Source organism: Echinops telfairi, unplaced genomic scaffold (assembly GCF_000313985.2).
Source record: "Echinops telfairi isolate 266 unplaced genomic scaffold, ASM31398v2 ScPeMD7_7420;HRSCAF=8458, whole genome shotgun sequence".
Lineage (NCBI taxonomy): Eukaryota > Metazoa > Chordata > Mammalia > Afrosoricida > Tenrecidae > Echinops > Echinops telfairi.
In genome coordinates, this window is record NW_022111320.1 from 20,754,413 (window position 1) to 20,769,069 (window position 14,657).

The following is a 14,657-nucleotide window of genomic DNA, read 5'->3' on the forward strand; positions in this document are numbered from 1 at the left end:
TATCTACTATTCATTGAATTCTTTGAAGGAGGTAAGAAGAACATTAAATTTATTTGAAACTGTTCTCTAAATTTATGTGTGTATAATTGAAATTGACTTCAGGTTATATTTATCCTTAGGGATGACTCTTAAGCAGCAGAAAAACTACTAAATTAAAACAAAAGTTATCTGGTGATGCGATATATCCTGTTAAAAAAGGATGCTGGATCACTGCTATGGCATTACTCCTGATTAAGCATAATCTGCCTGTGGTATGCTTTCGTCACCTTACCCATTTGTTCTGTCTTTTTAAATTTTTTATCCAGAAAGCTGATCATTCCTTTTATAGTGCTTTCCTCATGCCATATTCAATAGTATGCAATGTAACCTAGAAAATGCAGTACAATATAAGGGAGTGTCCAAAGGTTTGTGAAAAGATCCATTATCTTTTAATTTCAGTTTTCTGTGAACTTTTTTAAGCCTCCTTGTATTTATTGACTACTTACTTAGCAAGTTCTTGGCACCATGCTAAGTGTTTTATGTTCACTGTATCAGTCTGTGTAAAGGTTTAGAAATAATGATCAGTCTTGTTATCATTTTATAGGCAATTTACCCAAGTATATTTTGAGATGTTGAGGACAAGAACTTTGTCTTACACATCACTGTAAATGCCAGTTCTCTGAGATAATCACTTGATTCAGTCTTACTGAGTCATTCTTAAGTTTAATTAAGCCCTTCTGTGTACTTCTTTGCAAACACATAATTATTTTGTTAGCCTAAGTGAATATGACTTGCCAGGGTATGTTGTTCTTAAATATTGCTCGTGCCTCTGATTCCTGGATAGGAGTAGAGAAATGGCTTTAACTTCTTGAGGAAGAACTGACACACTGTTGGTGGAAGTATTGCCATCAGTGATAAATTGCCATGCTTATAGAGTCCCGGCAATGCAAAAACCTGAGACTTGATGAAGATACCATGCCCCTGAATCAGTTGGCTCACAATCTAGTTGAGGATTTTGGTCACAAGATCATCAAGGGGTGTTCTAGGAGCATCTAGGCATAGACATCAAGGCTTACACATTAAGAACTCCTTAGCGCCCAGACTTTGTGCATACCACGGTCATTTGGGGAGTTAAAGACTTCTGGACTCTCTATCCTTATGTTTTCAGATTCAGTGCATCTTGGATGGGGCTTGAAATTTTACATTTCTACCCAATTCCCAGGTGGTGCTGAAGCTGCTCATCTAGAACTCATACTTTGAAAATCACTTTGTTAGAGGCATTTAAGTAAAACTAATTACTAATGTTATTACATTAAAACAGTTAAAACAACCTTGTTACTTTAGAGCAGTTTTGTGGCATATTTATACTTAAGGGATGTTAATGTTCCATAAATTTTCACTAAAATTTATATGTCATATCCTTATATCCAATACTTGGACTGTCTTGGAGTATGGTTTGCATGCAGTTATGCTCCTTGGTTTGAGCTGTGATGAGAACCGTTTTAAAAATTGTTCATTTTATCTTGGTTTGGTTGGAAGTTTATAAAACAAATTAGTTGCCATGATTTCCATATAGATTGTTCTGTGGCACTGAGTGCAGCTCTACAATGTCAGCACTTAGCCCATTTCTATTTTTGAGTTACCCATTTTCTTTTCTTTTCTTTTTTTGCTTTATGAGCTGGGAAGTCTCCTGCTCTGGTTCTTGGTTTTGCTATTTAAAAAAAAAATCATTTTATTAGGGGCTCATACAACTCTTATCACAATCCATACACACATCAATTGTGTAAAGCACATTTGTACATTCATTGCCCTCATCATTCTCAAAACATTTCCTTTCCACTTAAGCCCCCGGCATTAGGTCCTCATTTTTCCCCTTACTCCCTGCTCCCCCCTCCCTCATGAGCCCTTGATAGTTTATAAATTGGTATTTTGTCATATCTTGCCCTGTCTGACGTCTCCCTTCACCCACTTTTCTGTTGTCCGTCCCCCAGGGAGGAGGTCACATATAGTTCCTTGTAATTGGTTCCCTCTTTCCTAGCCACACTCCCTTTTGGTCTCAGGTTAGTGGAGACTGGTGTTCATGTGGTCCATTATTCTTTGGGACCAATTATTTTCTTGAGTTACTGGGTTTCTTCACGCTTTTTCCAGACAGAAAGAGATCAGTAGTTAAAACTTATGTGGTTACATGTAAGTTTTTAAGACCCTAGTCATTACTAGCCAAAATAAGATGTAGAACTTTGTCTTCATGGATAATGTTAATTGATCTAGTTGGGACAAGGACTTTTAAAAATGCTATTAGCCCTCAGATGAATCAGAATAATTCTTAATTCTGCATTATATTAAGACACCGCTATATGTATCTGATAGAACCTCTGATGCTATAACACTTATTAACCGTTAAGGCCTGGAAGTGAATAATGGAATTTTTTCCATGAGCCTTTTGAAGCATCCCTGTGTTCTTTATTGTGATTGTACTTCTTCCCAATCCTAGTATAAATGTTGACTGTTAACACAATTCTGAGTTGTTAGGCGTTTTTAACAGTTTTATTGAGATATAATTTATAATCCATACAATTTACCCATGTAAAGAATACAGTTCAGTGTTTTTAACAGTCATGGGATTATACAACCATCATTAAAGTGTAATGTTAGAACATACCCACCATTCCAGGAGAAATGCTGACCCTAATGTTAGTAGTCATTCCCCACCTCCCTGGACAAGCACCGATCTATTTTCTATCTCTGTAAACATGCCTATTTTGGACAGTTCATAAACATGGAATTGTATGTCATTTTTATTATTGGTTTCTTTCACTTAGCATACTGCTTTTGAGATTAATCCAATTGTAGCACGTTGTAGTGTGAAGTGGTATCTCATTAAGGTGTTTGCATTTTTCTTTTTCTTTTTTTAAACATTTTATTAGGGGCTCATACAACTGTTATCGCAATCCATACACACATCAATTGTGTAAAGAGCATTTGTACATCATTCTCAAAACATTTTCTCTCCACTTAAACTCCCGACATTAGGTCCTCATTTTTCCCCTCCCTCCCCGCTCCCCCCTCCCTCATGAGCCCTTGATAGTTTATAAATTGGTATTTTGTCATATCTTGCCCTGTCCGACGTCTCCCTTCACCCACTTTTCGGTTGTCTGTCCCCTAGGGAGGAGGTCGCATATAGTTCCTTGTAATCGGTTCCCTCTTTCCTACCCATTCTCCCTTTACCCTCCCTGTTTCGCCACTCACACCACTGGTCCTGTAGGGCTCATCTGCCCTGGGTTCCCTGTATTTTCAGTTCCTATCTGTACCAGTGTACATCCTCTGGTCTAGCCAGACTTGCAAGGTCGAATTGGAGTCATGGTAGTGGGAGCGGGGAGGAAACATTTAGGAACTAGAGGAAAGTTTCTCATCGTTGTTACATCGCACCCTGACTGGCTCATCTCCTGTGTTTGCATTTTTCATGAATAATGTTGAGCATGTTATCTGTCATGTGTTTTTTAGCCATTGGTTTATCTTCTTGGAGACATGTTTATTCACATTCTTTGCCCATTTCTGAAGTGAATTTTCATTGAATTTTGTAGTAAGTCCTTTGATATATTTTGGATATAAGTCCCTTATTAGATAAGTGGTTTATAAATATTTTCTCTCATTCTTTGGATTGACTTTTCACTTTCTCAATGACCTGTCTACAGCACAAGTTTTTAATTTTGATAAAATCTAATTTATTTTGTCTTTGCTTTTGCTGTCAAATCTAAGCAGCCATTGCCTACATCAAAGTAACAAGATTTTACTCCTATGTTTTCTTCCTAGAGTTTTATAGTTTAACTTTCATGTTAATAAGGCTTGTGGTCCATTTTCAGTTAATTGTTGTTTTTAGGGTTAGGGAAGGGTCCATCTTCATTCTCTTGCTTTAACATTCTTTGTTGGAAAAAAGCATTTTCCCCCTTCATTGAGTTGTCCGGGTAACCTTGTAAAAATAATTTCATTATAAATGTCAAGGTTTTGAGTGTAGTTCTGTTTCATTGAACTTTGTTAAGCATTTCTACTAGTGTTTAAAATTTTTATTTCCATAAAGGATTGCTTTTTCTATGTGAAATGCTTTTCTTTTTCAGTTTTTTTAAAAGAACAATCAGTAAGTAGTAATCTACTAAATCATATAATTATTTAAAGAAGCAAACAAAATGAGTCTGTAAACTCATAGGCAGAAAACTTTGAAGAAGAAAATTTCAGGCATTTAGGGATAGTTCCTTTGTATGACTTCAATTTGAGTAACTGCTAACAAAAAAACCACTTCCCCATTTTTGCTATTATTATATAGGACAGGAAAGTACTGAAAATAAACATTAAGGCAATGGCAAAATTCAAATGAGTGTGAAGTTTGTTTCTGTAGACTGAGATTGCATTCTGTGTTACCACTATATTCTGAGTACCTACACATTGGTAAAATCTATAACATTTTGGGAAATATTAATCATTTTTCATTCTATGAGTCTTAAAAATGTCTGTTGTCTACATAACTTTTCATCTTTCACAGGCTTCATTACTCCACGATCTTATTTTCTTGGAGACTAGCAAGTACATGGAGGCCCTAGAAAGATGTTTATGGCTTATTGTCTCCCTGTTTCATGTGCATGTTACCAAACAAGGACTTTCCTAGGCTGCTTGAATTTTGCAAAAATGCATCTTCATGTGTGTGTGCCAGTGCTATGACTTCCTGTGCCTACTGTATGTTACCTGTGAGAAAATTCTAGATACCAGGTTGATAGTTTTGACTCTCATTTAGGAATCTCTGTCTGAAGTGGAAGAAAAGTATAAGAAAGCTATGGTTTCCAATGCACAGTTAGACAACGAGAAGAACAATTTGATCTACCAAGTAGACACCCTCAAGGATGTGATTGAAGAACAAGAAGAACAGATGGCCGAGTTTTATAGAGAAAATGATGAAAAATCAAAGGTAATAGTTCAACTTTATTATTCTATGCTCTTGGCCAAAAAAATAAACTCTGCATTTAAAAGGTGGTAAGGCTGATAGAAGATTGCAAACTACTTGGGAATGGTGTCTCAGTCAACACCAGTGGTCCAGGGAATTGCCAGATCACCCTAAGATACTGTGCCTACAGTACTTTCCTTTTTAAATTAAAACAAAACTTTAATTTTTGTTCTAAAGGAAAATCTTTATGACCTCCTTTAAGCATCTGAAATCGAGTACAAGTCACGTTTTATCAGTATTGTCTGCTCTTAATTAAAACCATTACAGCAAGTTACTAATTTCTTACTGTTTTCTGCCATTCCAGGAAGCTCCAAAGGTTCTGTCTCTTAATGAGATGGTTATTACTTTTTTTTTTTTTGAGAACCTCTAAACCATTTCAGAGAACTCATTTACCATATATACTCCAGTGTAATCCGACCCAAATATCAACTGAGGCACCAAATTTTACCACAAAAACTGCATGAAAAATGTGCTGAAAAACTCGGCTTATACACGAGTATATACAATAGTAAATGACCGGAGAGATGTCATTAACCTTTAAACCGTTTATTTCAAAATGGTGGTATGGTGATGTGGGTCAGAAATTGATAGAATTTTATGTTTCCTTTAGGTGTTTGTAAACATTATTGTTTAAGAAGTAAAGCTGTAAAATAAAAGCCACTGTTTAAGTTGCAAATTTTCCCAGAGCAAATTGGCTTCTCTTAAAAGTTTATTGAACTTTTAAAATGTTGATCTCAATCTAAGCAGAGGACAAATGGATATTATTGCCAGAAATTAATTGCCAATGTAGTGCCAGTATAGCGAATCTAGAGTGAACTTAGGATATATTATTCATGAATTACTATAGTAATAATCTGAGCTGGAACAAAATTAAGAAACTTTTAATGTTACCTCTATGAAGCTAGCATTTTAACTATAGTCACTACAGGGTGTAAGTTGAAAATGTTAATTCCAGGCTATTTTGGTCACATTGAAATAGTGTTGTGAAATCAGATAGGGGAAAAGGAGTTCTAGGTGTTTTCCTGTTGGCCCAACAGTTGCCATTAAAGAGTATGATTTGGTTGTGATGAGTGATTTCCTCCTTGACTCTTCCTGTAGCCCATCTTTGGAGATCCTCATCAATCATACTTTTGAGTCCTTTATGAGCCCTCTCACATTTTCATGCATATATTTCTGGCTCTCTTTCACCAGATTCAAAAAATATTTCATGATTAGTATTTTTTTTTCTTTTTTAACATTTTATTAGGGGCTCATACACCTGTTATCCCAATCCATACACACATCAATTGTGTAAAGCGCATTTGTACATCGTTTCTCAAAACATTTTCTCTCCATTTAAACCCCCGACATTAGGTCCTCATTTTTCCCCTCCCTCTCATGATTAGTATTTAATAATCAGTCAGCATTACTAAAATGAAGGAGCCTTTGTACACTCAGCTGCTAATGGAAATGTTGGCAATTTAACACACACACACACACACACACACACCCCTCACCCCCACCCACCAGTGCTTTGTGAGAGAAAGATGTAGCAGCCTAATTTCATGAAGATTTACCTTCTTGGAAACCATATGGGTAATTAGTTCTATTCTGCACTACAGTTGCTATGAGATGAGATCAACTCATAGCAGTGGGTATGGGTTATTGCTAAAATGAATTCTTACCTTCCATCTCAGCACATGCCCTTGAGCATTTTTTAAAATGAAGGTCCTATGGTTCATCTATTCTCACCAACTTAATATTTCCTTTCTAGCATTTACTAAAATATTAGGATACCTTAGTACACATTGAAGACTTTTTTAACCATGTAAAATCTATAAGCTGTATCCGATACTCGAAGTCTTCTCCATATTCTGTGGGGCAGAAGGCTTTGTCCTCCAATATAACATTTTGCACTTTCTGATTCTCATCAGATAGTCTCGAGTAATAGAATGCTCATATTCATAGACAAAGAGGGCAGACACACTGGTATATTTCATTATAGCAGCAGATGGTGAGGTTAGAGAAGGACCATTCAACAGCAACAATATTAATTTTAAAAATTAAAAATACTTTTAATGCTTGTTTCTGGGATTTTAATAAATGCATCTTACATATTGTTTTATATCTACTATAGAGACAGAATGACTGCAAGTATCTTTACGTGTGTTATTCTTAGTAGTTATTCCTTTTCATGGGGAATTCTTTTTTGAAACACATCTGAATTTATGTAAGAGCCATCACAAACGTATCACATCCCAACAACCTTCAACCTGTGGCCAATTTTGCCGTCTTCTGCTCCCTTACAGGATTTGACACAAGTCATTTTTAGATGAATTCTTCTGACAGTCCATAGAACTTTCAGGACGCCTCACCAACACAATGATTCAAGTGCATTAATTCTCCTCTCAGGTCTTCGTATTCATTGTCCAGCTTTCACATGCGAATGAAGCAATTGAAAATCCCATGGTTTGAGCCAGACCCCTTTAGTCCTCAAAGTGACAGCGGTGCTCTTCAGCACTTTAGAGTGGTCTCCCGAAGAACACTGCCCATGAATTCATGCTGTTAGTTCCAGTTGTAAGGTTTTTATGTAACTTCTTCTGTCTAACATCTGTAACTGCTTTACCCACACTACAATTCCCCATCACAAAGTCACTGGAGATGATAGTAATTATGTTATATTCTGCTCTTACTGCATTATCCCACATTACCCAGAATAGTTATACCAGCACTGCCACCAGCAATGTAATTACTGAAAGTAGTTAAAACTGTTTGGTTGTTATTGTTGCCACTAGGCTATGAATGATTAAACTCTTGTTTTTTAAAATTATTTAAGATGGTTTTTCTGAGCTGATATCAAGGGCTCAAGTAGAAAGCAAATGTTTTGAGAATGTAATGGCAACAAATGTACAAATGTGCTTGACACAATGGATGGATGTATGGATTGTGATAAGAGTTGTACTAGCCATTAAAATGATTTTAAAAAATAAATGAAAAAAGATGGTTTTTCTGTACTTATGCTATCAACTGGCTAGTTGGGCTATTACATTTTATTTTCAATATTTAGGAGTTGCTTATGAAATATGATTTCTTGTGTTATATAAAATCATTAAGTCGTTTTTAAGTTTGATTTACAAAGCAAATATCTTCAAAGGATTATGTGTCTTCCTTTTAACATAATGTGTGTGTGTGTGACTTATTCTTGGAAAATGTTAACAGTGTAAATGCTATCTTGGCTGTAGTTTATAGAAATCACCCTTATACTTTGTCGCTATTTATAATTATCCCAGTGAGTGGATGTCCTAATTGTTTATTTTAGCAGTTTTTTATTAGTGGACAGTTGTTTGCAGTCATTTTCTGTAACAATCCTTTAAAAATACCCCCTGCACAGGTAGTTTTGTATTCATGAAAATGGGAAGATTCACATAAGTTGCATTGTTGTATCAAAGGGTAAATGCAGCAGTAATGGCATATGCCCTTCCCTAGTGTTTACATGTCCCATTTTGCATTCCCGCTGAAATGATGGAGTGGATCTTTTTCCTTCTGCATAGCACTCTAGAGTTACCGTATATACTTAAGTATAAGCCGACCTGAATCTCAGCTGAGGCACCTAATTTTACCACAAAGACTGCATTAAAAATGTGCTGAAAAACTCGGCTTATCCATGAGTATATACGGTATATCGTCAAGTTCTGGATATGTACTAGTGTGTTGGTGATAAATGTAGTGTTAATTTTAATCTCTCTTCATACAAGTATCTTTTCACATGTTCAGAGTTATTTCTGTTTCCTTTTCACAGTGCTGTTTTTTGAACTTATTTAATTCAATTTGTTTATTATTTTCCTCTTAATTTTAGAGGCTCTATATAAAGAGATAGTAAATCTTTGTCTCTGACATAAGTTCCAATTTTTTTTATTATTCATCTTTTTACTTTGCTCCAGGTGTCTTTTGATTTAAAAGTTTTTATTTAATATAATCTAACTTACCCTTCCTTTTCCCATATTACATGTAGAAATTTGTTATTTTCTTAGTAATTTTCTCCATTTCCTGATTAAAGAAATTGACTTTTCTTCTGGCATTTGCATTGCAGGTTTTTGTTATGTTTGTTTGCCTCTCCCACTTTTTAAAAAAATTATTTTATTGGGGGCTCGTACAATTCTTATCACAATCCATACATCCATTGTGTCAAGCACATATGTACATTTGTTGCCCTCATCATTCTCAAAACATTTGCCTTCCACTTTAGCCCTTAATGTCAGTTGCCCATTTCCCCCTTCCTTCCCCCCCCTCATGAACCCTTCATAATTCATAAATTATTATAGTTTTGTCATAAGTTACACTGTCCGACGTCTCCCTCCGCCCTCTTCTCTGCTGTCCATCCCCCAGGGAGGAGGCCATACGTAGATTCTTGTAATCGGTTCCCCCCTTCTATCCCACATTCCCTTCACCCTCCAGGCATCGCCCCTCTCACCACTGGTCCTGAAGGAGTCATCTGTCCTGGATTCCCTGTGTTTCCAGTTGCCATCTGTACAATGTACATCCTCTGGTCTAGCCAGATTTGTAAGGTAGAATATATGTTTCATTGTTGCTACCCTGCACCCTGATTGGCTCGTCTCCTCCCTACAACCCTTCAGTAAGGGGGTGTTCAGTTGTCTACCGATGGGTTTTAAGTCTCCACTCTGCACTCACCCACCTTTACAATGATGTGATTTTTTGTTCTTTGATGCTTGATACCTGATTCCCTTCGACAGCTGGTGGTCACACATGCTGGTGTGCTTCTTCCATGTGGGATTTGTTGCTTCTGAGCTAGTTGGCCGCTTGTTTATCTTCAAGCCTTTAAGACCCCAGATGCTATATCTTATGGTCACTGGGCACCATCAGCTTTCTTCATCACCTTTGCTTACGTTCACATTTTTCTTCAGCAATCGTGTCGGGAAGGTGTGCATCCTGGAATGCCAATGTAATAGAACAATGTGTTCTTGCAATGAGTAAGTGCTTGAGTGCCTCTCCCACTTAAAAAAAAACATACATCTCTCAGATTCCTTTAGAATTAGAATTTCCCGTGGTGTATAGTGGGAGTATGGTTACGATTTTAAGTTTTTCTATATGGATATACACTTTTCCCCAACATCATTATTTAAAATTTTTATCTTTTCTCATTGTTTGGGGGATTTAATGTATTTGCATATATTATGCAGTTAGGTCTTTTTTCTGAGTTTTTTACTCCATGTGATTGATTCATACCCATGTGCCAATACTGCATTGTTTTGATTATAAAAGCCTCATCTGTTTCAGGCGCCCTAGTGACACTGTGGGAAAAGCATTGGGCTGCTAACCTCAAGGTTGGCAGGTCAACCCTCCCAGCTCCTCCCCTGGGGACAAGATGAGAGGCTGTAGACTCCCATGAAGATTTACAGACACAGACGCCCTGTGTAGGTGGCTGTGAGTGAGGATTGACTTGATGGCGGTGGGCTTGGCTGGCTCTGTGCTTAAAGCCTGTATCTACAAAGCAAGCTGTTCCTTCTTTTTCTGTACTTGCTCTTACTGGCCTCTTCCCCATAAACTTAATAATCCATTGGTATTGCTGATGAGACAAAAACCTGTTGGTATTTTTATTTGAATTACATTAAATATATAGATGTATGTAGGGAGAACTTACATATGATGTTGGGCATTTTTAACCCTATTCCTCCCTTTTCCAAATGTTTTTTTGTTTTGTTTTAATCATTTTCCTCATTTAGGTTTTGGGTATATTTTCTGTGCATTTTTTTAAGATATTGTGAATGGAGCTTATTGTATCTCCTTTATAGTTGTTTGTATCTATGAAAGTTAGAAAAAAGTTCATGTTAATTTAAAACTTGTTGCTTTGGTGAGTCTGCTCATTGTTTGTAGTAATTTTGCTAGTGATTATTTTGGATTTTCCCGAGCCCTAGTTGGAATCAAATTGGTGGCAGTGAGTTTGGTTTTTATATAATCATGAGAGGTGAAAAAAATTTAATTTTCCTTCCAAAAACAAGACAAACAGCAAGACTTAATAAACTTCGTCAAACTCTCTTCCATCAAGTCAGTTCTGGCTCCTGGTGACGCTAGAGGACAGAGTTGAACTGCTACTGTGGATTTCTGGGACTGTAACCCTTTTTTTAAAAAAAAATCATTTTATTGGGGGCTCATACAACTTTTAACACAATCCATACATATATCCATTGTGTCAAGCACATTTGTACATTTGTTGCCCTCATCATTCTCAAAACATTTTCTTTTTACTTGAGCCCTTGGTATCAGCTCATTTTTTCCCTCCCTCCCTGTTCCTCCCTCCCTCATCAATACTTGATAATTTATAAATTACTATTATTTTGTCATGTCTTACACTGTCCGATGTCTCCCTTCACCCACTTTTCTGCTGTGTGTCCTCTGCTTTTTCTCCCAAGGAGTGGCTCGTAGTTTCAAACTGCTGACCATGCGGTGGGGAGCCAAGTGTGCACCCACAACACCACTAGGGCTCCTTAGGAAGCCCTAAAACATGGTTTCAAAAATCCCAAAGTAGAGAACAGTGAGCTAAGAGAGTTCTTTTTCTGGCATCAGCACATTCTAAATATTTTAGGGGAGAAAAGACCCTCAATTTAAGTAAGTTTGATTGACACTCCTTCATTAAGGTTTAAACAGGACAAAGACAAACAAACCTGGGTGAAGGGAAACATCAGTCTGAGGCCATAATGGTGTGTCCTGACATTAAAAAAAAATCTTTTGAACTTTCTCATAGAAAACAATTTTTATTTGGATCAACTGTCTGGGCATGTTTCTAAAAGTCATACTTAGTCTGTGTTATGTGTGTGTAAAGATACATATATATATATATATTTTTTAAGATACCAATATTTATAGTATACAGATTTTTCAGTGACTGATATAATCTATTATTTATTTTTAACAGGAGTTAGAAAGACAGAAACATATGTGCAGCGTGCTGCAGCATAAGATGGATGAACTTAAAGAAGGCCTTCGACAAAGAGATGAGCTTATTGAGGTATGTGTATGAACTGTAGAAATACTTAACTTTGGAAAAAGAAGATACATTGGATGAGAAGAGGGTATATGTGTTTGGAAGGAAAGGGAGTAAGATGCGACAAAGAATTTACTTGTCTTTTCTATTTTTGGTGTAGCCTAAAATTTTCAACATGAAACAGTAAAGAAGAATTTTTAACAATCCATATTATGAACTTTATAACCTTTCCCCTTTTAATAGCAAAAGGTTTTGTAAATTCATTTATTTATTAATGATACATTCTTTCCTAAACAGAATTTAGGGACTGTCAAACGGAAACACTATTGTGCAGCATCCTTTCAGACATGGCAAATACAATTTTTTAGGGACATGATAGTTGGATAACATCTTTACTCAGGTGGATCTATTTTTAAGATGGATAAATGAGGAAAATCTCAAGACATTGCATATATCAAAAGGTTGTTGGCCAATGCTGAGGTGCAGGTTTCTGCTGGCAGAAGAATTGTGAGTGCTGAAGTGTTGGTAACATCTTGGGCATGAAAAGGATCATGGTTCACTAGAAAATCTTTGAAAGCATCTGTTCCTCCTCTTAAGCATACTACCTTGCATACTTCCCTATTTCATCTCTTGATATTGCCCTGTTTTATAAATACTAATTACTGGTTTGGATGATCTTGCCCACACTCACAGCCTGTAATGTTAATGAATGTTGGTGACATGTTAGTGATAACAAGATCAGGGCTTACTGATGACCCTGGGAGATGACCACTCACCAGAGCAGCCACACCCAGGGCTTCTCTACTCCCTTGCCTTACTTTCCCTCTTTCTCTTCCCCTCTCCTCACAGACCCACCTCACCTGCAGTCTCTCTGTGAATTATTCTAAAAACATCCACAATACCGAGCCCCAAGCAACCATTTAATAGAGGAAAAGAAATGGCAGGGTTTTTTTTTATAGATCTGTCTTAAATTTTGTTCTTAGGCATAATTGGATTAACCATATCCTGTAGGAAGGGGCAGAATTTGTGAATACTAAATGCAGATACTGATTACCCTTTGGAACTATCAAATTCCAAGTGAAGTTAGTTGTATTAGTCTTCTATATAAGGCAAGGAGTACATTATCCAAATTCTGTATTTGCTGCAGTTGAAACAGTGTCCTTTTTATCTTTGTGTGTGTGTGTGTAAATTTATTTCATTTATTTCTTTCTAATTAAAATTTATACCTTTTAGTATTTAAAAAGAGTAAAACTCATTAAGAGGCATAAGTTAGTAGTAAGTGTTCTTGCTTTTAATTCGACAGTTGCACTTAAGATAAATTATAGTATTTGATTTCTTTATGTATCACTGTGGGGTCTTTAAAGTGTGGAATGCTGGATATACAAACTTTTAAAAATAGCTTATCTTTAGAATAAGCATCTTTCAAATGTTAGTATTGATTATAACGGAAAGACCTTGAATATGACAAACAATATGACTTATTCTTTAGAAATAAGAATCAATCACATAATAAAGTAGATTTTTAAAAATGCATGGGTAGGGCATGTAGGAGTTGATACTTGACCAGTAACGCATCAGAAGAAAACCTCATAAGGCTTATTGTTGCTGTGTGCTGTGAGAGGGTTCTGGTTCACCATGGCGCTGGGGGCAGACCGTGAAGAGCTGCTTCACTCAGTTGTCTCGGCTAGCATTTTTCCTTTCTTTTTTAAAAAATCATTTTATTTGGGGCTCGTATAACTCATCACAACCCATACATATATCCATTGTGTCAAGCACACTTGTATATCTGCTGCCATCATCATTCTCAAAACATGTTTTCAACTTGAGCCCCTGGTATCAGCTCCTCATATTCCCCCTACCCCTCCCTCCTGCACGAACCCTTGATAATTTACAAATTATTATTTTTTCATGTCTTAAACTGTCCGATGTCTCCCTTCATTCACTTTTCTGTTGTGTGACCCCCAGGGAGGGGGTTATATGTAGATCCTTTTGATGGGTTTCTCCATTCTCCCCCACCTTCCCCTTACCTTCCTGGTATCTCTGATTCCATTATTGGTCCTGAGGGGTTTATCTGTCCTGGATTCCCTGTGTTTCCAGCTCTTCTCTGTACCAATGTACATGCTCTGGTCTAGCTGGATTTGTAAGATAGAATTGGGATCAAGATAGTGGGAGCGGGGGGAGGAAGCATTAAAGAACCAGAGGAAAGTTCTATGTTTAATCAGTGCTACACTGCACCCTGGCTGGCTCATCTCCTCCCCCCGACCCTTCTGTAAGGGGCTGTCCAGTTGCTTACAGATGAGCTTTGGGTCTCCACTCCACACTCCCCCTCATTCACAATAATAGGATTTTTTGTTCTTTGATGCCTGATACCTTGGCTGTCATTTTTACAGAAATAGATCACCGGGTCTTTTGTATCATTGTGTGATCAGAAATGTTCTTTGGGAACTGCTAAATACTTAACTGAAGTTTGCCTGAAAATGATGTGACTGTTCCTATCTAATTCATGATGGTCTTGTGTCATATAGTCTACTAACAGAAATTAGAAATGATTAAAGCAAAGACTTGGCTCTCTTGTATATTTTTTCAGTCTGCTTTAAAAATAAAATTCCAAACCACTGCTGTCCTCTGTGGTAAGCAATGATTGGTTCATAAGCAAACCTGAGTTTCCTTCTTCAGAATTATAAGTTGTTCCACATTGGGGATTTAAAA

At 36.7% G+C, this 14,657-nt stretch overlaps 1 protein-coding gene across 16 annotated transcripts in view; it reads left to right on the top strand.

Moving 5' to 3' along the window:
- The window catches only part of LRRFIP2 (LRR binding FLII interacting protein 2), a 114,144-nt gene that overhangs the window by 79,665 nt on the left and 19,822 nt on the right, over positions 1–14,657 (top strand). For all 16 annotated transcript variants that reach the window (XM_045297596.1, XM_045297593.1, XM_045297597.1 and 13 more), the window contains 2 exons: positions 4,763–4,933; positions 11,880–11,972. In XM_045297596.1, the coding sequence (XP_045153531.1) occupies positions 4,763–4,933; positions 11,880–11,972 (264 nt within the window). The remainder of the gene's footprint in view (positions 1–4,762; positions 4,934–11,879; positions 11,973–14,657) is intronic.